At 40.5% G+C, this 26677-nt stretch overlaps 1 protein-coding gene across 3 annotated transcripts in view; it reads left to right on the top strand.

The window, feature by feature from the left end:
• Nucleotides 1-1863: 1863 nt before the first annotated feature.
• The window catches only part of LOC146692537 (filamin-A-interacting protein 1-like), a 56985-nt gene continuing 32171 nt past the window's right edge, over nucleotides 1864-26677 (top strand). Inside the window, exon 1 of one of the 3 annotated variants that reach the window (XM_085432645.1) lies at nucleotides 1864-2297. Coding sequence is in view for 2 of the 3 variants with exons in the window: in XM_085432646.1 (XP_085288772.1) it covers nucleotides 7877-7886 (10 nt within the window). In the remaining variant the exon portion in view is untranslated. Of the gene's footprint in view, nucleotides 2298-6465; nucleotides 7887-26677 lie in introns of those variants that run through there. The other 2 variants (XM_085432646.1, XM_085432644.1) reach the window with 2 other exon arrangements.

The following is a 26677-nucleotide window of genomic DNA, read 5'->3' as shown; positions in this document are numbered from 1 at the left end:
ACTGAAATTGACGGTGATTTAAACTTTTAGCTCAGATAAAATTTACGGTCTGCGTTACGGTGATCATTACATGCTCCATTTTTAGGACTTTACCTTTCCTGGTGTATGATGCAGTGATATGCTGTTAACTCACTGGTACAGTTCTCCTCCTGCATCTTTACTCGCATCCTGCTGACTAGCAGATGGAGCGCCGGTGTTATGTGGCTTATTTCACCGCACAACACCGGCGCTCCATCTGTTGTAAGTCCAACAAGTTTGTCCCAGGGCAGTTTCTTTTCCTGTCGTTGTCCCGTGCATTGATTTAATGTTCAATATTTCCTCTACACGGATGAAGATGGCCAGCTGTGCAATGTCCATCATGTCTGTACTTTCATCCACAGCAAGAGAGTATGCAATAAAGTTTTTGCTTCTTTCACACAACTGTGTTCTTAAATCAGTGGCCATCTCACAAACCCGATCAGCAATCGTATTTCTCCTCAGGCTCACATTTGCCAAAATCTGCGTTTTGTCTGGACACAAGACAACGCACAGCTTCATCATGCAGCTCTTCAGAGTGGTACCGGGCTGATTTGGCTGTCTCCTCTGCTACAATAAAATTTTCTTTCACAACAGCTTCACTTTGTGATTTTGCTCTGGTGGAAAACGTCTGCTGAAGTGTCAGATTCTTCTTTAGCTCTTCTACTTCTGTAGTTTCTGATCTGCATTTAGGTTTTTCAGCTTATCCTGACGTTTTGTCTCGTAGTGCCGTCTTAAATTAAATTCCTTAATTACAGCCACATTAGCTCCACTAATAAGACACACAGGTTTACCAGCAATGTCTGTAAACATATATTCAGTCACCCATTGGCGCTGAAAGGCTCTGCTTTCAGAATCAACTTTTCTCTCCACCATTGTGAGCGGCTAGCTTCGCAATAACAGAAGTTTGACTTGATTGACGCGGGAATGTTCCCAGTTAGCCTAGCGTTCAGCAAGGAGGCTGCAGCGCTGCATTATGGGAAGATGCTGGATCTAGGTTTAGGGGTTAGATTCATGGGGGTTAGGGTCAGTGATTGTGGATAAATTTCAGGGGGTCAGGATTAAAAATTAGGAGTCAGATTAGAGATGGTGGCACTGTTGCATTACCAAGTTCCTGCTCTGAATGTTTAACTTGTTTAAATAGAGAATACATGATATATGTTTGTGTTTGTGTACAGACATATTCACATAAATAAAATTATATTTAGCAGCAGTCGGGCAATTCTGTATTCAGAATTATTCAATGTGAGCAGGACAAAAGTGGGTCTAAAAAGCTAAACGTTACATAAATTATTAAAAAAGAGGTCAAGTTTAGTAAAAGTGTGAGGATTAGAAAGGTTGGGAATAAAACTGAGGTTAGAGAAGGGGTGAGAAGGTCAAAGAAATGATTGTCAAAGACACTCGTTAGGGTTAGGGAAAGGTGAGAAGATGGTGTGTTCAAGTTTAGGGTTAGGGTTAGGAAATAAAGAAGATGGGGAGTGCTTGGAAGAAGTGAATGAGACAAACTGACTATTTAAGGTAAAAACACATGAAAACAAAGCAAATCTGAGAGCTGATAGTTCACCATGAATACCAGAAGTTTACTGATCTTGTTTATTCAAGTTAAATCCACTTAATTTTGAGTGATCAACTCAAGTACAGTGATGTCACATTAACAGAGGGGCAGGAACATCTGGGTTTCATGCTGTTAAGAATAAAAATATTTTGGAGTGAAACAAAACAAACCACAACTCAAGCCAAACGCACCCAAACCTAGTCCTTTGGCTGTGAGAGGAGGAGAAGGTGTGGTCAGGGCTGATAGCTCAGCTGTTGGGGGTTTGGACGAGCCTCAGTCAGTCCGTCAGTCAGTTGAGCTGCTAACACAGAGTGAGAGCACGGGTTAAATATAGAGCAGAGCCTCAGTGCTGATGACCGGGAACAAGCAGGCGTAAAGAGAGAGGCTGAACATCCTGCGGCAAAAAGAGAACTTATTTTATTTCAGCTCAGAGAAAGAGTCTGTTTATTCTCATCTCTGCCCTCGCACGATCCCCTCCCCTCTCTCTCTGTCTTCAGTTCTCACTCATACTCTCTCGGCCAGTGAGCATACAGCCCAAACTTGGAGAGGACAAAGCTTCACCATGCTCCAACTTTGGCAGAAAAGGAGACACAGTGAAGGCTGGATTTAAGATTTAAAGGAAAGAAGACAGACACACTGGTGTGGTGAGTGCTGGAGAAGAAGTGAAGTATTAATAAGGACTGGAGTCATTTTGGGACCGAACAGCTGTGACACTAAGAGCTACCAGGTGAGTAACTCTGATTTCTGGCTTGTTTTGATATATTTGTTTTAATTTGCCACAAAGAAATCTAGAAAAACATCTGACCACTACTGAAATGGGTATGTGCCATCATATTTGCCAACATGCCAATATCATAGACCGATAATTTTGAAAATATATTGGCGTATACCATTACTGAAACACCTTACACTGATGGAAGCAAAACAGTATTTATAATTTTTTTGCGCATTTATTTATTGTTTGCAGTTATTATACAAAAAACAGGACAATCATATAAAAACATACTTTTTCCTCAAATATTCAGAAATGCAAAGATACAGAGATCTGTATAAAGAGTTGGTGAATCACAACTGCTATTAAAGAAAAATAAAATCCAGACAAGATCATCTGAACTAAATTAAATGTCAGCTAACAGAAAAACTGAGATAAATATAGGTTTTATATCACCAAGTAAACAGTATGAGAAGTTATCAAAATGTTTATTTGAAATTAAAAAAACTCCACAACAAATAAATATCCAGAGTCCAAATATAATGATTAAAATAAAGAAATCAGGATATTTCAATAAATAAAGCAGTTTACATTAAAGATTTGTTACAGTAGTTTATATCAGCTAATTACTTAAGGTAGTTTTGAAGTGTTGTTCCATATTATTGGCAGCTGAATTATTTCCCGTTTTTTCATCAGAAAAAAATCAGACAAGCTTGGTGTTCTGCTTCCTTGTAACTTCATTCACTAAATAATCAAAAATACTAATAATCAGAAGTGTGGAAATGTTATATTTAAAATGTGTCTTGTCGATGCACAGCAACATCAGTCATACAAATGACGTTGCAGAACCAAATAGTCAGCTGAGGGAGGAGGTCAGGGTGGATGGACGGGTCAACAAAACATCAGCAGTGACTCAAACCAAGCTATTTATGGAAGCCTGACTCATGACGGTGGATTTGATCTGTAATGGAGTGAAAAACGTGATCTAAGCTAAGTGTGATGTGTGTGCGTTCAGTTTAGAAATGATAACATTATTAGTTATTATTAGGCAAAAATATTTTAAGGTCATTGCTGTAAATCCAGTTAAAATGGTCACTAATTAACATTTGCTGCTTTGCGACTTTTATAATACTGAAAAATCAACAGGATTTCCAACTACCTTAAGACCTCAGAGACAAAAATATGAAGCACATTTTTATGAGGTTGGGGTCAGGTTTGAGCTCACAGGCTAATAAACCTCTTCATGAACCTTTTACCTCACCTGTAAATGTTTTATCAATTAAAGCATATCCAAATAATTCATGATGAATGATTAAACTTACTCAGAATTACTGAAAGCGGTAAAATGTTTTTTGTTTACAATTTAACGGGTTTAAAGGCCTTCCTTTCCAAACTTGATTATTTCATCACATACTGCACATTCATGATGCAAATTCTAGACTCTAAAAGGAGAGTGGGAGGCCATGCTCTGGTTTCCCACACGGATCACTTTAATAAATGTCCAAAGAAAAACTGTACTCTTATCCCATGCCAGGTTTTTCTAATAGATTTATTAATATAACCTCCAAATCATAAATTTGTCTGCACAATCTCTTCAACAAACAACATCCTTTAACCTAGAAATGGAAAATATGACAGAAGCAGATGATGCAGTAGATGTCTGCGCGAAGCTGGCTGTCATGGTCCTGGGCCATGTGGGCCCAGTATTCTTAGTTTTCATGTATTTTTGTATTTTGTTCCTTATTTAGGCCATGTTTTCTGAGTTGCCCTGTTGTGTTGTTCCCTAAGTGTTTTCCCTTCATGGCTCCTCCCGCCCTGTGTGCCCTCTATGTATTTATGAGCCCTCGTCTCCCTTTGTGCTTTATTCTATGTTTTCCCCAGCCCGTTATGTCTGCGTTCTCCCCGTGCTCTCTCTCCTCCTGTTTGAACCTCTGTGTACGTCCTGCTTTACTTTGCCCATCTCCCATCAGTGTTACGTTCACTCCTGCCGTGTCTTGTTATGATTATCAGTGTCACCTGTGTTCCCCGTGTGCATCCACTTCCCCTGATCATCCCTCATGTGTATTTAGTCTCTGTGTTTCATGTAGCCTGTGTCGCGTCGTCTGTGTTATCTCCCCTACCCCTTGTCGTAGTATCCCAGCCATAGTTTGCATTTTGCTGTCTAAATCTCATTAGAGTCATAGTTTCCCAGTCTATGTTCAGGTTTTCCCTCAGTTACTTTGTTGTTCTTTTCTATGAGTTTTTCAGCCATAATAAAAGGCTCGTTTTTGTTGGAATCCACTCCTGCATCCTCGTTTGTGTTCGCACCTGGGTCCACCACACACCGTTCCGCACGGTCTGCCTCCGCAGACCCTGACACTGGCAAAAATAGAAAGCGTGTGGAGTTACAAAACAGAGACACAGAAAGGCTCAAGTGTCACAAATAACATTCAGAGTTCAGTTTGTGCAGCATACCACACCCTGCATCCCCCAACCCTTGACTCTGATGGGAAATCTGGCCGAACAGTAGAGGGGACAGATGTGTGCACAGAGAAACAGTGTAGTAGATTTGCACCATCAACAGTTGAGAAAGAACTGTTGTGAAAATGATTGTGTAGGACCTAAACACCTACTGCAAACCAACCACACAATTCAGGTATTTAATGGACAAAAGGATGACGGTGCTGCTAGACAAAGATTGAGATCAAAAACATCTGAATGACCCATGATACCTGATGGTCCACCATGGAGAACTGAAAGAGGAAAAGAGTGAAAAGAAAAATGACAGATGGCGATGTGACTAAATCTTGGGTGGACAAGTGTTCGAGTATTTAAAAAGTCTAGGAAACAGACTGTAGTGTCACTGACTGAAACCATAGTCTTCATAGCAAACACCAGGGTCTCACTATGTTATAAACTCAGGGATGGGATTAGTAAGACTGGCACAGTCACTGATCCTAACTCTTAGGTTTTCGTGCAGGGTTAATGTTGTGAAGAGGTGCATGTTAACTCAAACCACCATCTTCAAACCTAACGTTGTAGCAAAGAAGTCAAATGGCAAGTCGGGGGAAAAAAAGTAGAAAACAAAAATCTCCAAACCAGATGTTTGGCTGTTTGGCTGAGAAACCTGCGGGTTAATACTACCCCCATGCTTTTAACCTTCCAAAACTGGCGTGGTACATCTTTAATACAAGACTGTTGTCTCCACCTAAACACAGGGAGGAGCTAAAATCCTGCAACATAGTGATTTGATGGTCAACAATCAGGAGGAGGAGCAGGCCATCCGCTAACTGGAAAGTTGGTGGTTCGATCCCTGGCTGCTCCTCTCTGCATGCCAAAGTATGCCAACATACTTCTGGTTCTGGAGCATGAAGCCAACAATCTGCATAAACCTGCATGGTTTTTAAAGGCCAGCAGGGGGTGACTCCTCTGATGGCAAAAAGAAATCTGTCCTTAACTTGGTTTCTGTGTGAGCTTAGTAAACACTTTCCTGATGAGTTTATGGTCTCCGTCTCTAGTTTCAAGTCTTACTTAGTGCAGGAGGATTTTCAGTTTGTGCCTTTTGGTCCCACTTGAGTTAAAAAAGCAGGGTTTGGTTAATGACTGGCCTACACTGACACGTATTGTCCCTGAGGTTCTGAGGCACCCCTTGCTAGTCAGCTGAGTTTTTGAAACTGAAAAGACTCAGGGCTTCTTAAACTCTCTCGAATTCTTGAATTTGATTGGTTGACAGATTATACAGCCAAAATTGATCTTAAATGCAACAAAAGCGAAGTGACCTTAATCATCTCCTTTCCAGGTCCTGCTGTTACACTTGGGATCTATTAGAGCAGCTTTGTATGATTCACAGTTCAAAATAATCCTTATTTATTTCATACTGGGCCTCAGTACAACCTCTCATTTCATGTCATTTCTGTAACAAGCCATTTTGGCTCTTCCCCCTTTGAGACAACTTGATTCTGATTGGCTGTCTCTTGCAAACAGAGGGATTTAAGATGGGATCATCAGGGATATCCACTTCCTGTGGCATCATAGGGGATTGCAGGGATTTCTTGAACATGCTGTACGCTGACTTCTTCATTTGGAGCAAGAGATACATGACAGAGAATAAGGAAAAGCAGACTCGGCTCAGCTTTGTGTAGGTGCTGTGTGTAAACGAGAAATTATCAACCTTTTAAATAATAGATCCCAAGTGGGGCCAAAATAAAACCTTCAGAACTAAAGTGTAAGTGTGATCAGTTAAATGCTTTCAGGCGTCATTTAGATGTATAGTGACGGCTTCAATAATGAGTTACTGGAATGGAGCGACACCCACTGAGCCACGCTGAGTGTGTCGTTACTGAGTCATGAAAGGATCGTCTGTGAGACACTCGCTCAGTGAATCAGTGAGTTATGACTCCCTTATTCACAGCCCAGTAAAGGCTGGTTTCAGGAAGCAGTACATCAGGAGGCATTAATTTAATAGATGTTTTACCAGAGTGCTTAAGCGCCGCTCAGCTGAGAGACAAGCTCTGCTCTTTCCGACACAGTTTCTACAGCAGCTGGGCGGAGATGCTGCAGCAGGAAAACAATTTTCAGTCACACAAGGTTTGTTGTGTCCAGACTGAAATATCTATAAGCAGCTAATGAATGGAAAACATGAACGTTTGTGCAAGTATGCTCTGCAGTCAAGTGCCATTAGTTTTCCTGAATGAAAGAAAACTTGTGTTACACTAATAGTAGTAAAGATGTACTGTGTTATGGTTTTATGGTATTCCAGAGATGTAATGGGATCATTATGAGGGGAACGTAATTGTAAAACGTTTTTTGAATTATAGCATGTTACTTCTGGTGGAGGGAAAAGCCCCGCTGGGTTGGTTCAAGCCTGCCCAGGACCTTCGTGCTGCACCCTGCTCATCCACCCCTATGGTCTCCTGTAATTTGGTCTGTTTAAACACTTTGACTTACAGTTTTTTCTGAATGCTTAAACCCTAACTGTGATTCCTGTAGCACAATCTCTAAAACTATTCAGACTTATAGCAAAACCACTCACTGAGTTTGCAAAACTAAAAGCACAAAAACTGCTTTGCACTCAGTTTGCAATTTTGTAACACACACTTTGCAAAACTGTAGGCACAATTCACTGCACAACACTCAATTACCAAATTTCCAACACACTCCTAGCAAAAGTATACACATGTATGGCTATCATTAACACTAATTTGCCAACTGTCTGGCACACTTTCACATGTGAAAACTTTTTTAGATAATTAGTTCACTTTGCAATCAGCCTAAGCACTATAATACAGGTAAGCTGTGTGTGCGGAGTACAATGGAGGGAGCAGAAAGAGTGAGAAGTAGAGGAGGCCGAGGAAGAGGACGTGGAGGTGAAGAAGTAGGATGAAGAGGACGACAAGGACAAGGAGGAGCAAGAGGAAGACGAGGAGGGGGGAGAGGAAGACGAGGAGGGGGGAGAGGAAGGGTAGGAAGAGTAAGAAATAGAATTGCTGATGGCATCAGAGCTACAATAGTGGACCATGTAATCAACCGTGGAATGACCCTGAGGGTAGCTGGCCAACAGGTCCAGCCTAACTCGAGCCGCTACACTGTAGCAAGTACCATAAGGACATCTTGAAATGAGAATCGGTGAGTACAGTCACTTCGCACAAAGATTTGTAGCACTGCCATATGCCAATGAGAAACACACCAATACCATTGATGTAAAAATACTGAAATTGTTACTTTACAGAATTGCTAGATGACCAGATGCTGGGGCAGAGGAAGCATGTTCACTGCAGACCAAGTAACCCATATAGTCATTATGGCGATTGCAAATAATCCTATACTTGGAAATGAACACTTGTGTTTGTTTTGATGTGTGTGAATAAACACCAGTACTTGAAGTTTGGATCCCTCTATGCTTATGGATCTATGACAGAAGTATGAGCTCAAACTGACATAGCCTACCTTGTGCACAGAGAAAGCAAAAGCCAGATGTGTTTTGTATTCATACCATCAGTGTGCAGTTGGCGCATTGTGTGCTTAGTAGATGATGGCTTGTGTGTACTGTTTGATACGGAAACACCATTTTTACGAAGGTGTGAAGAGTTAATCTAGCTGTGTTTGCTTTTGCAAGAGAACTACAATGTTTTGATTATTGGGTGACAGGTTTTCTTATTTGTGTGAAGAGGTTTGCAAAATTAGCCAATAGTTACAAAAAATGTGCTTAAGCAATCAGAAAAAACTGTAATCATTGAGAGTCAGTGAGAAGTGTTTAGCAGTGGTGCAGGCTTGTTGGTCTGACTGGCACTGACTGTATAAAAAATGCACATAGCGATAGTGATGTCACTCATTGGTGTAGTACCCCTTATTGTGTAGCTTCAGTGTTTTAGGATTCTGGTTGCATCATGTCAGGTGCAGTAGGCAGAATGAAGGACCCAAATGCAGGACTTGTACTTGGAATGTAAACTTAAAGCAGCAGCTTTTTTCGTTGGGAAAAATCCTCCATAAAATAACTTACAAAAACCAAAACCCTGAACATGGAAACTAAGAACTTAACACTTGGAAACAAGGAGCAGGGAACTAAGAATAATAGAAACCAGAAACCTGGAGAAACTTACAGCACATAGAGTATTACAACAACAGACAGAGGAAAACACAGGGCTTAAATTCACAACGGAGTAACGAGGGAATAGGAAACAGGAGGAAAACAGAGCTTGGACTAATCTGACATAACGAGACGTGGAGGAAGCAAAACCAAATGCACTGAACACAGGACAAGGAACTATCAAAATAAACAGGAAACCTTCACAAAGATGCAGACTTGACACTGTGACATGGAGACACGACTGACTAGGAACATGAAACACAGAGACTAGAGTAACTAAACATGGAACACAGGGAAGGCATAGAGACAGAAAACTAGAAACTAGGAATTATAAATATAACACACATAAAAAAAAGTAAAGAGAACCAAACCCATGAAAAACAACAAATCAAATAATATAACTTAACCCAGAATTACACAGACCCAGTAGTGTAACACCTCCATGTTGGTTTGTGAAACAAAAAGGGAAAAAACTGTACATACACAACACACCAGCGCATCTGGATGACATTGAGAGAAAATCCTGGAATTTTAATTTCCAAAACTAGAGCACAAAACAGCAGATGTCTGTGAAGGCTCTCAGTCATCCAGGTCATCGTAGTCTAAGGAGCTTGGAAAGAAAAGCGTCTGGACTTCTTTAAGTGGCTTGAAGACGTTTCACCTCTCATCCAAGAAGCTTCTTCTGTTCTAGGGTCAAATGGTGGAGAGTCCCAGATTTAAGCCCTGTGGGAGTATCCCATCGAGAGGGACAATCAATCCCCTAATGATCCTCTACCTAATCACATGAGTAGGTCACAATCAGCCAAGGTTTCGGGTGAGCTCATGGTGAAACCTAGCCCCACCCTATCATGTGATTTCCTGAGGTCAGATGGCCCGGGATGTGGGGGTTAAGGCGTCTGGGAAGGGATCTCAAAACTGTATTATAGATGGCAGACAGTTGGTGTCTTAAGCCACCACCTCTGTTCAAAGATAGTCGCTCACTGTGGACATAAATTGCTTCTTGTGACCTTTGTCCTTAAGATGCAGATGGACAGCTGAGTCTTGTCCTGTGGAGGTGGCTCTTCTATGTTGTACCATGCGTTTGTGAAGTGGCTGTTTGGTCTCTCCAATGTAGAGGTCTGGGCATTCCTCGCTACACTGTACAGCACACACTACATTGTTAAGTTTGTGTTTAGGAGTTTGTGTAAGCGTTCTTGGACATTGAAACGGCTGAAAACGCTTACGCTCCAGTCATGCGCATGTGTGCAATGCAAGACGATTCGACCTGCCTCATTTCTGTCTGCCGTTTATTTACTTTCCGGCTCTTTGAAACATTGCGGTAAAATGTTGAGGAAAAGCACCGAGTTTTTTAAATGGACTTACAATGAGGTGGAGTTGTTGCTGCGAGTAACACAAAAGTACAAAGTTGGAAAAGCAAGTGAGAATTAAAGAATTTGAAGAAAAGCTATCTGGAGCATGTACAAAGAGATATTAATATTTAATAGGGCTGTCAAAATTGAGAGCAAACAAAACAACTGCTGTATAATGCCCTCCGTCAATGTCATCGTTTTCGAAAAGGCTCCAGGTTCGCTGTCCACACTGCGAAGTGAAAACGGCGTTTTCAAATGTATCCGTTTTGGAGAGCGTTTTCAAAACGCTGCGTTTTCCTTTACAAAAAACGGCGTCTCAGTGTGGACGGAAGGTCAAAACGGAGAGAAAAAGATGCATTTTCGCAATACCGTAGTGTAGTAGTGAACATAAGTTGGTGGGAGAAAGAAACCACGGGACACGTGGCAGTATCAAACCAGGATAGAGGGAGGAAGGAAGGGCAGTCCTGTATTGGTGTAATGTGGATCCATCCCTGTGGCGACCCCTTGGAAAATAAGGGAGTGGCCAAAAGTGCTCAGTCAGCTGTGTGGAGTTAGTGTTCTTTCTGCACACACACGGGTGCTATGGGTGCTTCCTCCCACAGTCCAAAGACGTACGCATTATTTTAACCAGTGATTCTAAATTTGTTGCTGGTGTGAACGTTTTGTCTGTGTTAGCCTTGCGCTGACAGATGACCCTCAATGACTCTAAGCTGGATGAACATCCATCCATCCATCCATCTTCGTTCGCTTTATCCAAGGGGCAGCAGCCTAAGCAGAGAGGCCCAGACCTCCCTCTCCCCAGCCACCTCCTCCAGGTTATCTGGGGGAACCCCAAGGCGTTCCCAGGCCAGCCGAGAGATATAATCTCTCCAGCGTGTCCTGGGTCTGCCCCGGGGCCTACTCCCGGAGCAGACCCAGGACAAGCTGGATGAACAGTTTTGAAAAATGGTTGAATGGAAGAAAACAGATTTTCTGTAGCACCTTCTTAGGAATAAACCCACAGTAGCATAAAACATGGTGGGTTATGTGGAACTGCCTGGACCCAGGACACTGTCGTAAAAGAGAGTTTTAATCTCAAAAATGTATTTGTTTAGTAAAACCTTAACAACAGAAAGAAAAAGGTGCTCATCTTACTCTTTCTGGTGGCTAACAAAAATGTAAAAAAATAAAATAAAAATAACCCTAAAAAAAATTCCAGGTAAAACAAAATTAAAAAACAGAAAAAAGTAAAAAATGAATACAAAAAATTCCTTCATTTTAAAATCTTACATTGTACTGTATTTTAACATTTTGTTTCTGCACATAAAAAAAATGAAGATTGGAAACCATCTGAAAATATTTTAATCATGTATTATCAGATGAAGTCTGCATATTTGTGAAATCTGGACCGATGTGCACTATATAAGAAGCTTATATATTGTTCCTTTACTCCTTAATGTTTGTGCACTGGACTCCTCGGGCACAGCCGGACCTGACACAGGCTACAAACCTTCACATGTTTCCTTTGGATTAATTTCATGGTTTTGCTTTGGTTCTGATTTTGCTTTGAGGATTGAACTATACATCAGACGTCTCTTCTTCTATTTAAAAATGTTCCCGCTTTTATGTGTTTCAGAGCTGAACGTTAAACAGAGAAGGTCTTTAACTCGACCTCCTCTCTGTTGTTGTACTCAGCATACTCCGACCCTGCCCAGATCTCCTGGGACCTTCCCTTTGCTTTGCTAGCTATTTTAAAAAGTGTGCATACAGGCAGCAAAAAACAACAACAAAAAAACAAACAAAAACCAACAGATGGGAATAAAAAGCAGCATAATTAAATTTTTGAATGTGGAAATTGTTTGCTTGACCCGTCCGTCAGCACGTTATTTTTCAAAATTATCAAACATAATCTGCAACATGAAACCACTGATTAGAGTTTGGTGGCGATCCAGATGTTTGATTTGCACCAGTTGTTTCAAATCCTAACAGGATATTAAATGGGTCAACATATGTCTCCTCTAAACTGTTATGATGAAAGAGCGGATGTGTTTGGGTGTAACGGTTTGTGAACGCAGCGCTGATGATGACCAGGATCCCAACAAACATTCGAACCATGCAATTCATAAAAAAGATCTCATCTCAACCCAGCTTTCACAACTCAAGAGTTTCTTCTTATTGTGTCATTTCATCATCTTCTGTGTCTCTTTCCTTTTAATTTCCCAATAACTGGAATCTTTGGGTTTCAGAAGGGGTGGTTCTTCTGAGATTCCTCAGTCATAATCTGGTGCAAAATCAAAAAGTAACTAGTCAGAAAAAAGTTTTGAGAAATCACGTTTTTGACTTCTGTTTCAGGGTTATTGTGCTTTGTGTTGCAAAATAGATCTTAGTTCCTTACATAACAGTGGTACATACATTTGATGCTTCTGGAAGATTTCACCAAGAGGTAAAAAAAAAACTAAAAGAGTTTTGAGGTACACCACAAGCAAACATGGACTGATACACTGACGACGAGGTGGGATGTGAGAGTTTGCATGAAGCTATGTTTCTAAGCAGTGCGAAACATTTATAAATGCAGCTGAATGACAAATAAAGTAGTTGTATATGTTAATAAGAAGTTTATAAATTGAGTATTTTCCAGAACTGGTCAAACAGTCGATTATAGGTATCTCCTTAATGATTTAAAGAGCTGAAAATGACAAATTTAGTGTTTCTTATTAATGTCTTGTAGTTGTGAGGAATTAATCAGTCCCTAAGCATTATTAGATCTTGTAATTCTCCATTATAATCCTTTGATAGATCAGAAACTTGTACCCAAAATCCTTACTGCCTGGGCTCCGTGCCATAGGGTAGGATTACTCCGTTATCTGGATAAGTGAAGTGAATAAAACTTGATGTTTCCAAGTTTGACTCAGCAAACGTAGATAATGGAAAAGATTTGCTTCTAGGAATAGCTCCAATGTTTCCAGTACATTTATAGGTGGACATCAGAGGTGAAAATCGCTTTGCAGATCCAAAGCAAACACAATTAAAGCAAAAGATTAATCCCTCATTTCTTTTTGGCTGTTTTAAAATACCCTCCTGGTGGTTGTGAAAACTTGATCAAATGTTTGACTTGAATTTGGATTCAAGAAAAAAAAATGAGGAAAAACTATAACTGATTTCTAAAACCGTTGCAGATTCTGGTCACATTAGCCTTTAAATTCTCAGCTTCAGCTTGTAACAGTGTGACCGTATCTTCCATTTGCAACCCAAGGCCAACTGATAAGACAGGAACTATGAGATCATTCTGCTAATTCAGCTCACTAATCTGTGTGGGACCAGCGTCCGCCGTCATGTTTGGTTTCATAACAACAACTGCTGTTCCCATGACAGCATAACAGGGAGCAGAGGCGAGCACTGCATTTGTTTGGCTACACTTTTCTGTAGCAATGAGGAGGGCATATCAAACAGCTGATAACATCAAGATGGATCACGCTGGGAAAGATGGGATGTTGATGTTGTGGCAAGCTGTCTGAGCTCAGCCTTGAATTTGCCATCATATTACAAGGTAGACATACTGCACTCTTATCCAAGTTTGAATCATATTTATTTTTACTCTTTCAGAAACCCTGAAGTAGGGACATAATGTCCTCCAATATCTGGACTGAGACTTTGTCTGTTTGATGCATTTGATGTGTGATCTGAACCTTAATATTTACTGCAAAGGCTTCCTTATGACCCAGGTTGTCACACTGTAAAATCCCCCTCTTTGACACTCCTTTGGGTGCTGAAATCCAGCAAGTTTGTTCCCCTCATTCACCTTACACAGTGATTGCTTCAATAGATTAGTCCTAAAAACAGCAGAACCAAAGAAAACTGGTGAGAACCCTAAAATAAGTTAAAAGATCCATCGATCCATCCATGCACCCATCCACCCATTCTCAGGCCAGATGAGATAGTTTGTCTCCAGGGTTTCCTCCCACTTGGATGGTACTGGAAAACCCAGTCCATTCTCATCCACAGGGCATTGGTTTTCTATACATGCTGTAACACAGCGGTGTGATCTGCAACATACAAAGATGGATGTAACTTCTGGGTCTGAAACTAATTTGCAAACAACTGAAATCTTCATTCTTTCTAGGGGCCAGTAGGAGGTGACTCCAGTACTTCCATAAAAAACTTCTGCTTAAATCGTGGAAGTCTGTGGGAAAATGACCCAGTGCTCCCTCATATTTACCTCAGTAAACACTTTCCTGCTAGTTTCCAGGCTTCTGAATAAAACACGAGGTTATTTTTGTAAATAAGGGTCTTTATTCAAGTTAAACTGGAGGATTACTGTGGTTGTGCTCATTGTCAAGGGTTTCACAGTGAGATGGACTGCTGTTCATCACATATGGTTTCAAAATAAACACAAAATGATGCAAGAAACGTCAGCTTAAGCTCACAACAGGACTTCACTAACCAGTGGATGAGCCATGGTGTGTAACTCTATGCTCTGCACTTACCAGTGAATGAAGTGATAACGGCCTCCTCGTTGGCTGAAGAAGCCACATGCTGGCAAAAGACTGATAACGACTGATAACAGCCATTCAGCCGGCTGATAACAGGTATCAGTAATTCAAGGCTCTCATTAAATGTTGATTTAGTTATTCAGGTTCTCCTATCCCAGATTTTCTATTTAAATGTAGATCTTCTTCATTGATGTGAGAAGCCTTACGCATACTTAATAAATCTCTGTCCCCTTTAGTCAGTATGGCTGTTTGTGATGCGGTGGGAGTCTTATGATACGGTCCAAACTTATTCCTCTCTCATGACTCATTTCTCGAGTCATGCATGTGGTGGGCTGACCACCAACCACTTGAGATTGGTCAACGCTCAGGAGCTAAACGGCTTGTAAAAATTTAAAGCGACGTAAAATGAGCAGCGTTCAAACCCTCGTGATATCCTGCCTCGCTCTCACTTCACCCGCACCCTCCCCCCCCTCCTCCTCTCAGAGTTTATGAGTCAAGTGACTTCATACTCAGTCCATTTGAAAGGCATGTGGGACTTGGCTGCTGGCCTACTGCATGTTGGGATGATGTCAGCTCTCTGGACTGGTCACCACTGATTAGAGCTCACGCACAAACTCCTGGGAGGAAACCTGCCTCATATAAACCCGAAGAATTTTAGCCTCGATGACTGACGAGGTCCGAGAATGCACCAGGGTTTGGATGGTTAAAACCTCCTAATTTAGGAGTTTTATGGTAGAAGCAACAAGAGATTAGATTTCAGTATGATCATTTATGGTGAAACTACAGCAAACAAACTAAATTCTCCATGAAGCTGAGAGCATCTCAGCTATTTAAGCTTGAGCAGAATTATTAAGTGGATAAAAGCTCCCAGAGAGGAGGAAAAGAGGAGGAGGAAAGTGAAACTGACTGAGAAGATTTGTTAGGTAACAAAATATTTTTTTAATCTAATCTGCTGTCCAAAAACCATAACATTTTAATGATAATTAAAGGGTTCTGACAAATATGTTTAAAAAGAATAACTACCTTGATTATGTTCAGTGCAATCATTTCCTCCTTTCATGAACTGCTGCTTCAACTCAGAAGATGATCAGAACGATAGTCTGTTAATTTCACAACTGACTCTTTGCAAGGCCACCGTAATTATCTAAGGTTACGTGATTTCACTTGGACATGTTGTTAATAGAATTTCAATTCTTCCTCACCTTTATCAGCTGATGTTACAAAGCTTTGCCGTTATAAAGCAGTAGCACATTATATAGTAATTGGAAGGAAGGAAGTTTGGGGAGTGAAAGTACAGTTTATGCTATGTTAATAACTACATAAAATCTTGAGTAATTTACGTTTACATTAAAAAAATACGAGGTACAGACCAGCTTAGAGCTCCTGGTCCTGGAGTCCTTTGGGCCAGCGTGTCTGTTTACTCATTGAATAACGTATACATTTTTTTTACATGGTAAATCCTTTTACCATGTTTACACATCATGTTATATGCTATCCGGTCGTTAAGTCTGACGTCACTAGCCGTGTCTGGGTCTAAACTCCGTTGCAGGTCCATATATCAAATGATCACTATGGCATTACTGAGAGTTGAAAAACTGTCTAGTCTTTCATCTTTAATAAAATGATCAGCGTTCTGCTCTACCAGGTGTAACAATTGAGTTTAACATCCAGGCATCCATGAAAACGGAATTTATGATATTTAACGGAGTTAGAAGTTAGCAGGGAGTTAGCTCGCTAGCTTCTATCTAAATACAATATAGCATGTCCTGACTGCGGGGTTTTGGAAACAAATTAAAACGTACAGCTCTGTTATCACTTCCAGCATAAATGAAGACAGGAAACTAAACAGCAGTGACGTTTGTAGGGTTACTGAAGTTTGGCTAGCTGGTATGTAATGATTAGGGTTGCCAACCGTCCCTTAAAATACGGAATCGTCCCGTATTTAGAAACAAAAGTACACGTCCCGTATTGAGCTAATAAGGGACGCACTTTGTCCCGTAATACAGTGAGAATCAAAAGTAGTCTATAACTTTTAATGGAATTAACACTTTGTTTGAAAACATAATTCCCAGCCCCTCTCCTGCTTTGTGACCAATGAGCTGACAGCACACTTACGAGTATGACAATTCAGATTACCGCTCATCTCATTGGTCAAGGAAAGGTCGCTTACGGAGAAAATACCGGAAGACAACAGATGACCACAACAAGAAGCATGGCCAACAGGGAAACAAACGCCGACACTGCGGTGCAAGTCTCGGACGACAGTACACCTAAAGCTGGGCAAACACTGTGCGATTTTTTCAGTCACGTTATTCAGCTCCTGCTCAAACTGCACGATTGACTCGCAGGGGTTAGAAGTTGGTAGGTCACGATGCAGGGTCTCACACTATACCGCCCGATGCTCTGATGCGACCTGAGTGCTCACACTGTGCCTCCATAACATGAAGGTTATAACAGAGAATCTGTCGTGCTCTCTCTCTCAGTCTTTCACTCACACAGACACACCACCACCATCAACTTTGCTAAATTGCTAATGAAAAACATTGATCGGGCAGCTGTGATTGAGCAGCAGTGTAGATCCAACTATTTTCACGGTTGTTGTGTCGTGATAATTTCTGAGGCCACATCGAAAAGGCTCGGATGAGCTTTCCAAAGTTCTACAAGTTGTACCTCCATCGCTTGTGTCCAGATCACACGCTGCACTGCCGTGTTGCGGCGTCTTTTTCGCCGACATTTGTGTTTGCGCGTGAGCAGTGTGACAAACTGCGGTGACACCCTCCCGACCAAGCGATTGATGATCGGGAGCTGGTCGTGAGGTGTTAATCGCGTCTCATTACCCCACGTATACTACACGATACACGACGCACGATGAAGGCCAAAATCGGGCCGATCGCCAAAACGGTCGCACGACTCAAAAATCGGCTCAAAATGGGCCAAAAATCGCACAGTGTAAGCCCAGCATTACACTCACACAGACACACACACCACCACCATCAACTTTGCTAAATTGCTAATGAAAAACATTGATCGGGCAGCTGTGACTGAGCAGCAATGTAAATCCAACTATTTTCACGGTTGTGTGCCTCCATCGCTTGTGTCCAGATCACACGCTGCACAGCCGTGCTGCTCCATCTTTTACACCAACGTTTACGTGTTTGCGCGCGAGCAGTGTGAGCGGCTGTGGTGAGACCCTCACGAGCGATTGATGATCGGGAGCTGGTCGTGAGGTGTTAATCACTTCTCGTTACCCCACGTATACTACACGATGCACGATGAAGGCCAAAATCGGTCCGATCACTCAAAAATCGGCTCAAAATGGGCCTAAAACCGCACAGTGTAAGCCCAGCATTAGAGCAGCAATGTTTGTTCAGAGAAAGGGAAAAATGGGAAAAGGAAAACACCTGGCTGGAAAAAGTTAATATGGGCATGTGCAGTGAATATCAGTGCTATGTGGCCAGAAGTGTGATAATATAATTTATTTTGTGTAATAAACAACTGCAAGAATAGATGATTACAACAAATAGATGACTAATACATAAAAGTAATACATAGATGAATAATGATGATGAGTTAAGATGCGTAATCATGGGAACAAGTGGGTTTACAAACAGGAGCAGCTGATTAGCATTAAGCCAATTGTACTAAATGCACTAAATGTGCACTGTTACAAGAATGTTTTTCTTTCTATTGTTTTCTATTATTTTAAGTTAAGCAGGACAGAGTTCTTTTAAAGAAAGATTTACTTATATTCTCAAAAGTTAAGCATGACAGGCTTCTGTTTAAGAAGGAGACCTGTTTTATTGTGTTAATGTTGTCATTTTGAGCTAAAAATAAATGGCTAAATGATCATTTGTTTCACATGTGTTCATATCACAAAGAATACACATCTACTTAAATCAAATTCAAGTCAAATGGTTAAAAAAATAATTTCACACACAAAAAAAGAGCTAGAAAATTCACCACACTGGGAAGGGTGAAGACAACTGGGTCGCCCGGCCCTGGCCACGAGGTGTCCCTTATTTATTTTTCAGGGAGTTGGCAACCCTAGTAATGATGTGCTACATGACCGCTAGCGACACAGCTATGTTAGCATAATATAAAAAGCTAACTTTTTTCCCACTCGATAAAAGTTAACGTGAGTGTTCTCGGTGGTCAGGAACAAATGTAATCGCATGGCAGGATGCTGTAAAAAGACCAAACTTCAGCCAGGAGAACAACTGAGATAATCCATCCACAATATGAGGTTAGTCATTCATATACTGCTGCATGGGCTGGGCTGTAGTTACATCCTAAGGTTTTAAAAACTGAGCTTAAATAAATGATTAGAGAGAGGTCAACAGTGATCACTGACTGTTTTAGGAGCTTTTTGAGACTAAATAGAAGAAAATACAAAACATTAAACATGTTAACAACACAAAAGCCATATTAAACGCAGACTACTTTAGACCCGGAAGTAGGATTTGTCACGTCATCACTTAACGACTGGATAGCATGTAGGACATTTTTTTACCCAAACGCAAAGCAGAGTTAAAAAACAAAGAAAGCCCCAAAACATAGATCCAGAGACAGACTGGAAACAGCTGGATGATAAGTCACCAGTGACAACAATCAAGACAGTGATACGGGAGATGAATTAATACTAAACACAAGATACCAGTGAGAAAGAGCTATCAAAGTCAAACAGGAAACTAATAATGTCATAACAGGAACAAGAATTTAACAGAGAGAAAATGCGGACAACTTCAATGTCAAACTAATACCAGAGAGACAGAAAGAGTAAACTAGGCAAACCAAACGTAACAATGTAAAGGACACAGTCATGAATAAGAAAAGAAACCCAAGGACCCAGAAACAAATTAAAAAAACATTTACAAAACCCACAAACTCAACAAAGCTCAAAACCCAAGGATAATCGCATGTTTGGAGTTTCTGTTTCTCAGAGAGCAAACAACATTTCATGATCTTTTTACAAAAAATGAAAATAGAAAAAAATAATTTACATATTGGATTTGATTCAGGAACACGTCTGTGTCATGTAGAGTTTACATCAGTGAAAGTTACAGATACAAACATTTAAGCCACAGTCAGTCTTCAGGTGTAGAATATACCTTGTGCAGACATGTTAGTGAAATCCTTCCTTTGCTTTCATAATATTCCATAATACACAGTATGCTTCTTCTCCTGACTCCTGAATAAAAGATAAAAGTAAGTCATGGATGCTCTGTGATAACCGAACTGCCGATGAGGGCTGTCGGCTGTAAATGAATGGATGAATTACTAAAGCCAAAGGAAGACGTGTGCAGAGGATGCCTGTGGCTCCTGCCTCACCTAGATGGGTGAGCAGGCTGGAGCGAGCAGGTTAAACTGGGCTGCATTTACGATTTCTATTTTTGTAGCAGCTTCTTTGTGGCTCTGCTGCTCACTTACCAGAGCGGCCTTAAGACTCCATGTAAGGCAGCAGGCAGCGATGGAGAGGATGGATAAAACATGACGATCTAAGAAACATTACCTTTTACTCTGTTCTGCTGGGTGTAAAAACTGAACATTTCCTTTATTTTTCAGCTGGAAAAATGAGGGTAGGATAGATTTAGTGATTTAAAAAGGCCATATTTTGTTCAATAACACACAAAAACAGTGAATATATTCAGTGTATTTGGGCTGAGCTGTCTGTTTACACACCTTATTTCATAATCTATTTAGTCATTCTGGGATGAAACCAAAGGTCAGCCTTTCAGTATTTACAGTGCATACTTTAGACAAAATTACTTTTCCCTCATCTGTTTGTATGTTATTTGTCCCACAATTCACAGACGGCAAGACAATAAGAACACATGCATCTGTGTGCAGCACAACATTCAGTAAAATCACATATACTACATAAATACTACATGAATACTACATAAAGTAAATGTATAAGAGGAAAAGGATGCAGAAGAAGATATGTTAATTTACGTGTCTCCTTTTCTGCAGATTTGTGTAGGATTCTCTGGGTCTGTGTAGGAATTTAGAAGTGTAGGAAACATTGGTTAATAATTTTTCAGGCTTGAAGTATGAAAATAAGTATACTTTCAATAAAAACAAGTAAAACAGGTAACAAATATCTTTCTTTTTATACCGACTCAAACACTGAAATACTTACGTAAGAAAAAATATAGATAAGTTTTACTCACACTGGTTGAGTGTGCTGTTTTAAGAAGGATCAGTCACCTGAACTTGACAGTAGGGCTGGGACAACGCGTCGACGTAATCGATTACGTCGACGCAAAAAATACGTCGACGTAAAAAAATCTGCGTCGATGCGTCGTCACTTTCAAAAAAAGACATGGCGGCAGCGAGTAGCGGAATCATGAGTGAGGCAGTTGCAGTCAACTTAAATCACTCCACCCGAACACGCAGTTCTACAGTATGGGGATATTTTAACAGAAAAGGAAGTGATTGCCGGCTTTGTGAGGTGGAAATGGCCTATCATAAAAGCACGACGGCTATGCACCAGCACCTCAAACGACGGCATCCAGGAGCAGCTTCTGCAAAGGACAAACCACCGTAAGTTTTCAACTTTTTTACTAACGCTAGTTTTTACCCGTTAATTCATCCAGACCGCCCCCCCCCCCCCCCCCCCCCCCCCACGTAGACGTACACTCACTCATAGACACAGATAAACACCCAACCTCCGTAAATGCAAAACTCATTTAAGCTGCTGAGCAGTAACATATAGCAGCTGCTGTTGTTATTGGTTTTTTTTTTGTAGCCCATGCTGGCAAAATGAGTCTGAATGCACGCAGGCTGATTATCAGAATCGGCGAAAGACAAAAATGTGAGACAGCGAATTGGCCGCAGGAGAAATGTTAACAAGGATAATGCACCACCTGCTAAACGTAGCCGTCGTGGACACTGTTACAACATTGTTAAAGTGCTTGCAAAAGCAAAATGACAATGAACTCTTGATTTGTCAAATTTAATGTGTTTCATCCTATTTGAACGCTGTTTTTATACATTATGCTTCTCCAGCTTGATCTTATAAGTCAAAGTTATGCCATCTAATGACTAGAAAGCAGTGCACCAGTAAAGGTGCCATCAGCTATGGCTGTTTAAACATTATCTTTTCCAGCCATCATGATTACTGCATATCATATGTTCAACATTGGGGATTATTATTAACCTCTTACTGTTATGCTATGAAAGCACATGGCATAACAGTGTGTGTGTATCTATCTATCTAGCTCAACCAGATCCTTATCAAATTATTTTGATATTATGCTTTCCATATAATTATTTTGTAATTATTCGAATTCATCTGTGTGCTGTGTGTGATTTATGATTTCAGGAATAAACAGAAAAGTCTGGAGGACTACTGTCAGAGAAGAAGTACACCATGCACCCCCCAGGAGGTGGCTGTACTTACTGAGAGCGTCTTAGCTATGATTTTAAAAGACAAGAGACCACTTGCTGTGGGTGAGGGATTCAAAGAAATGCTGACCACTTTCCAACCAGGTTACACTCTGCCGTCTAGGCGTCATTTTACAAGCATGATGGAGAGAAAGTATGAAACTTCAGTGGAGAAACTAAGGAATGAACTAAAAAAAGCCACATCCAAAATCTCCCTTACCACCTATGCTTGGACAAGTCTGGTCACAGAGTCCTACTTAGGGGAAACTTGTCATTTCATTATTTGTTCAAAGACGCCATTGCTGCTGTTTGTATATTATTAATTTTTTGCTATGATTTCCTTTGTTATATTTGTTTTGCAAAACATTTAATTTTTTGCTAAAAACAGAAGATTGTAGTACAATGTTATTGTGGATTTTGTTTTGTGAAGGAAGAGCACTTTTTGGCAGAAAGCAAAGTGAATATTACATTTTGTTTGTTTAAAGACACCATTGTTGCTATTTATTTATTTTCCTTAATTTTATATATGTTTGCACATTTCATTTCTTGTTAAATGCTATCTCTATTGTATTGATTGTACGACCTCTACAACTTTATTTTGCAATTTTTTTATTTTTTATTAAAAGGTCTTCAAATGAATAGATTTGTGTTTTTCATTTATATACATAAATTAATAAATGTGAAATTGCTATACAAGTCAAATAATGGGGAAAAAATCGTTAATCGAATCGAATCGAAATCGAATCGGATTGAAAAATGAATCGTTAGATTAATCGATGCATCGAAAAATTAATCGCTAGATTCATCGATTAGGAAAATAATCGTTTTGCCCAGCCCTACTTGACAGTATAGCCACACACTTAAGATTCACTTTATGCAAGCTGAGATTTGCAAAGCGTCTTTGTCTTTGCAAATGCAAACGTGTCTGAACTTAGAAAAACCAGGTATAAATTATTAAATAAAACAAGTGTATGAAGCTATACTCCTCAGTGAGCAGTTAATAAAATAATCTTTAAAACGTTATAAAAACCTACAAATTCTTGTAATTTAAATTAAGTAAGGATACAGTTTGCATTCATAGTGAATTAATGTTCCTTCATAACAGCAACATCTGTGTCCTCAGTGAACTGCCCAGATGTGCATGTATTCTGTCATAGTCCAAGTTATCCATGAATAGCTGTTCCCATGTTGGAGCAGGTTTGGATTATTGTGTCTTTTATTTGCTGTGTTAAGTGTAAAAAAATGACCCTTCATGCTATCAGATTCATCCATATGGCATCTCAAGAAAACCTTATCAGAGTTTGTCCAACAGATTATTTTTTAAAATCACCCACTGATTAAAATGATGGATGCTGATTAATAAAGTGAACTAAGGCTGAATAATGGCTGTGTCAAAAACCATGAACATTAAGATGAGTTCACCTTGGCTGCTCGTTTGCTTGTCATATCTGTGACTTCAGGACAAGGTCAAAGCAAGAAAGTTGCTAATTTAAGCAGATATGTGGAAGGTATAGAAACAGCATTAAGGATGTGGTTGTAAGGGCACGTGCTGGCTGTCGAGTGCTGCTTATAATTGTTCTATTTCTGATGTGGCTTTGACTGCCTGGTAATAAGGAGGTAATATGAGCCTGCAGCAGCGCTGAAACCAACTGTAAGTGTCACTATTATAAGCACAAGAGCTTGATGGGCTGATATTAGTCAAGCATTTTATCCCAGCCTGCCTTGCTCAGTGATTTTCCATGGACTGAAGCGGAGAATGACACGCTGAGTTAGTGCTTTGATTTTTGTGTTACACGGTCAATTTATGTGGGGATTTTTGTATGCGTGACAGCAAATTAGAGAAAGTGCACTTTGATTGGAGCAGAGTTACTGTGAGGTCATTTGAGTGCATGTGACCCCACCCGACTTGACTGGCTAACATGAGCCAAGTCTGCAGTGCAGGAAATTTTACCCACAGGGAAAAGTGGGTTCATACCACAGACTGTGTATAAGAGGTGGACATAGCCACTGTGACGTCAGTCGTTAACATTTCAATGCTAAGAGAAGAATGAAATCAAAGAACTTCATTAAAATATTAATGACTACCTTTAATGCACCACCAACACTGCAATCATTTTTGAGACCCTACAAGCAAATTTTGTGTCATTAAGTGTGATGGACAGGAAACAAATCCAGGGCTCACACGCAGACAAAGTAACAAAGGGCGAGTCATTTATTACGCTGTTGACATGGCGAGTCGATCCAAGTTGGTACTAATGGAAAAGGGGGTCAAGAGAGATACAAGAGAACGAAGGCTTTACCACACTGGGTAAAATGAACCAATGGATAAAAACAGTGGGAGTCAAAACAAAAACAAAAATAATAGTAATAAAATTTTCAGGAAATTTTCAGTAAACATGTCAGATCATGTAAGACTAACATGAACAGGTAAGACCCCATTATAACAATATTACAAAACAAATAAAAGTAATACAAAGTTATACTATAACATCACCCCATGTGTGATATATTGTTTTAGTAATGTTAGTAAAACACTTAATGTCTGCGTGGTTTCTGTGACGTTAACGCTGTGTTGCAGAAAAACTCTCTGTGTGGATCGTTGTCACATCGTCTCTCAAATTACACACCTCTAATTTAAAACCTTCCCTGGATGAGTCACACAATAATTCACATTCACGTGTTTATTTGTATAGTTGGACATTTTAACATATCGTCTGTGAAGACCGACTCCCTGTCTGGCCAGCCTCTAGTGGACATCAGAGGAACTGCAGCTCACCTCAGTGATTTTTATGATACTGCTCCAGTGTTCATTTCATCATAACTTATCTTTCTCTATAAAGGAGACCAGAACCATACATCTTTTAATGACACCCCCGTGATCCTTTTTATGTCTTGTATAAAGTGCTGTGAATGGCCTTGCATTATTGATAGGCCTTACACAAATAAACACTTCTTTGCCTCTTCAGTATGAGCCGAATCCCACATAGTAAAGGATGGAGTTTTATTGGGAATCCAGAGGTTTGTGAGCTCAGCTGGCAGGAAGCCACGGACTTTTCGCAGGATTATTTCTTCACAGCTGAGCTCGTAAAACAGAGCAAGTGGTGAGAGATCTGTGAGGCAACGGCTACTGCTGCCAGTGGACGAGAAAGTTAGCTTCTGATGAAATATCAGCAGTCACCTCTGTGATTATTAGCTACTCAAATATTATGTTCAGCAGTCTGAGCTTCACAAACAGGTCAAACAGCCTTTGAAAGACTGCATTCAAATTTTTCACAAAAAGATTCATGTGACTTCCTGGTTCATCAGCATTTGGAATTATTAATCTATCCTTGAAGTTTAGCTAAGAAAAAATTATACTCTCTGCTTCACACATAAACAAACTTGTTCTTGTCGTTACTGTTATATTCTTAATCCACCCTGCAACACACACAAAACTAAAGAAACCAAAATTAGAGCTAGAGTGGAAAAGAAGGAAACTTAAATATTACACATAAACATTTTACGCAGTGTTCACACAAAAACAGCTTCACTCCTGTCCAGTAGAGTCTTGATGCATGCTCCATCATCCAGGTGAGGAAATCCCAGAAAGTTGATTCAGTTCATCTGGATGTCACGTTTTCAGTGGGAGGAACATTTCATCATCCATCCAAGTGGCTTCTTCAGTCTCAGCTGACTGCAGGTTTCAGTACATTTGCCTAATGACCAACACATATGCAGATGCACTGTCCATAAACCAATTCAAAATCTACAAAAAGTCTTTTCGGAATCAGCCGAGAAAACTGCAGTTGGTGGGGGTTAGGGCGGGTTAAAGCTCTGTGCATGAAGAACAAGACTGAGAATCAATAATAGATATTCATGATCTTTGGTCCTCAGGCAGCGCTGCATTAAAAACATGACTCTGGAAGGAGATCAGCGCACAGGCTCAGGAACACTTCAGGAATCACCGTCTGAGAACTGCTCAGTGTGGTGCTCACACACACGCAGGTTAAAGCTCCATCATGCAGTGAAGAAGCCAGACTGACTGTGACTGTGATGGAGAAACAGCGCCAGTTCCTGTGGACCAAAGCTTGTTAAAATGGACTGAGGCAAAGAGGATCCCAAGAGGATCCCAAAAAAGACACCAGGTCCTCCAAACTAAAGAGTAGAGGGATCATCCTCCTCGTTATCAGTGCGCAGTTCAAAATCCTGCATCTCTGATGCTATGGTGGGGGTGCATCAATGCTGAGAGGTATATACTGGTTTTAGAGCAACACATGCTCCTATCCAGATGATGTGCGATTTTAGGGAGGCCTGCATATTACAGCAGGATGATGCCAAACCACAGACTGCATCTATTCCAGCGGCACGGCTTTGTAAGAGAAAAGTCCGGGTGCTGAGTTGGTCTGCAGATAGTCCAGACCTTCAACCAGCTGAGAACATCTGGAGCATCATGAAACCCACAACAGGACAAAGCAGAAACAGGACTGCTGAGCAGCTAGAATCCTCCTCAGACCAGAACAGGACAACGTTCCTCTGTTAAAGTCCACAGCTACTCTCCTCAGCTCACAGAGGTTTACAGTCTAATGTTAAAATAAGACGGGATGCTGCACAGTTGGAAACTTTTTTGAGATGTGTTGCTGCCTTAAA

This window comes from Copadichromis virginalis, linkage group LG15, assembly GCF_057382275.1.
Source record: "Copadichromis virginalis isolate Kocher_CV1m ecotype Utaka linkage group LG15, C_Virginalis_male_GT1.1, whole genome shotgun sequence".
Classification (NCBI taxonomy): Eukaryota; Metazoa; Chordata; class Actinopteri; order Cichliformes; family Cichlidae; genus Copadichromis; species Copadichromis virginalis.
This window is presented reverse-complemented; position numbering and strand designations above follow the sequence as displayed.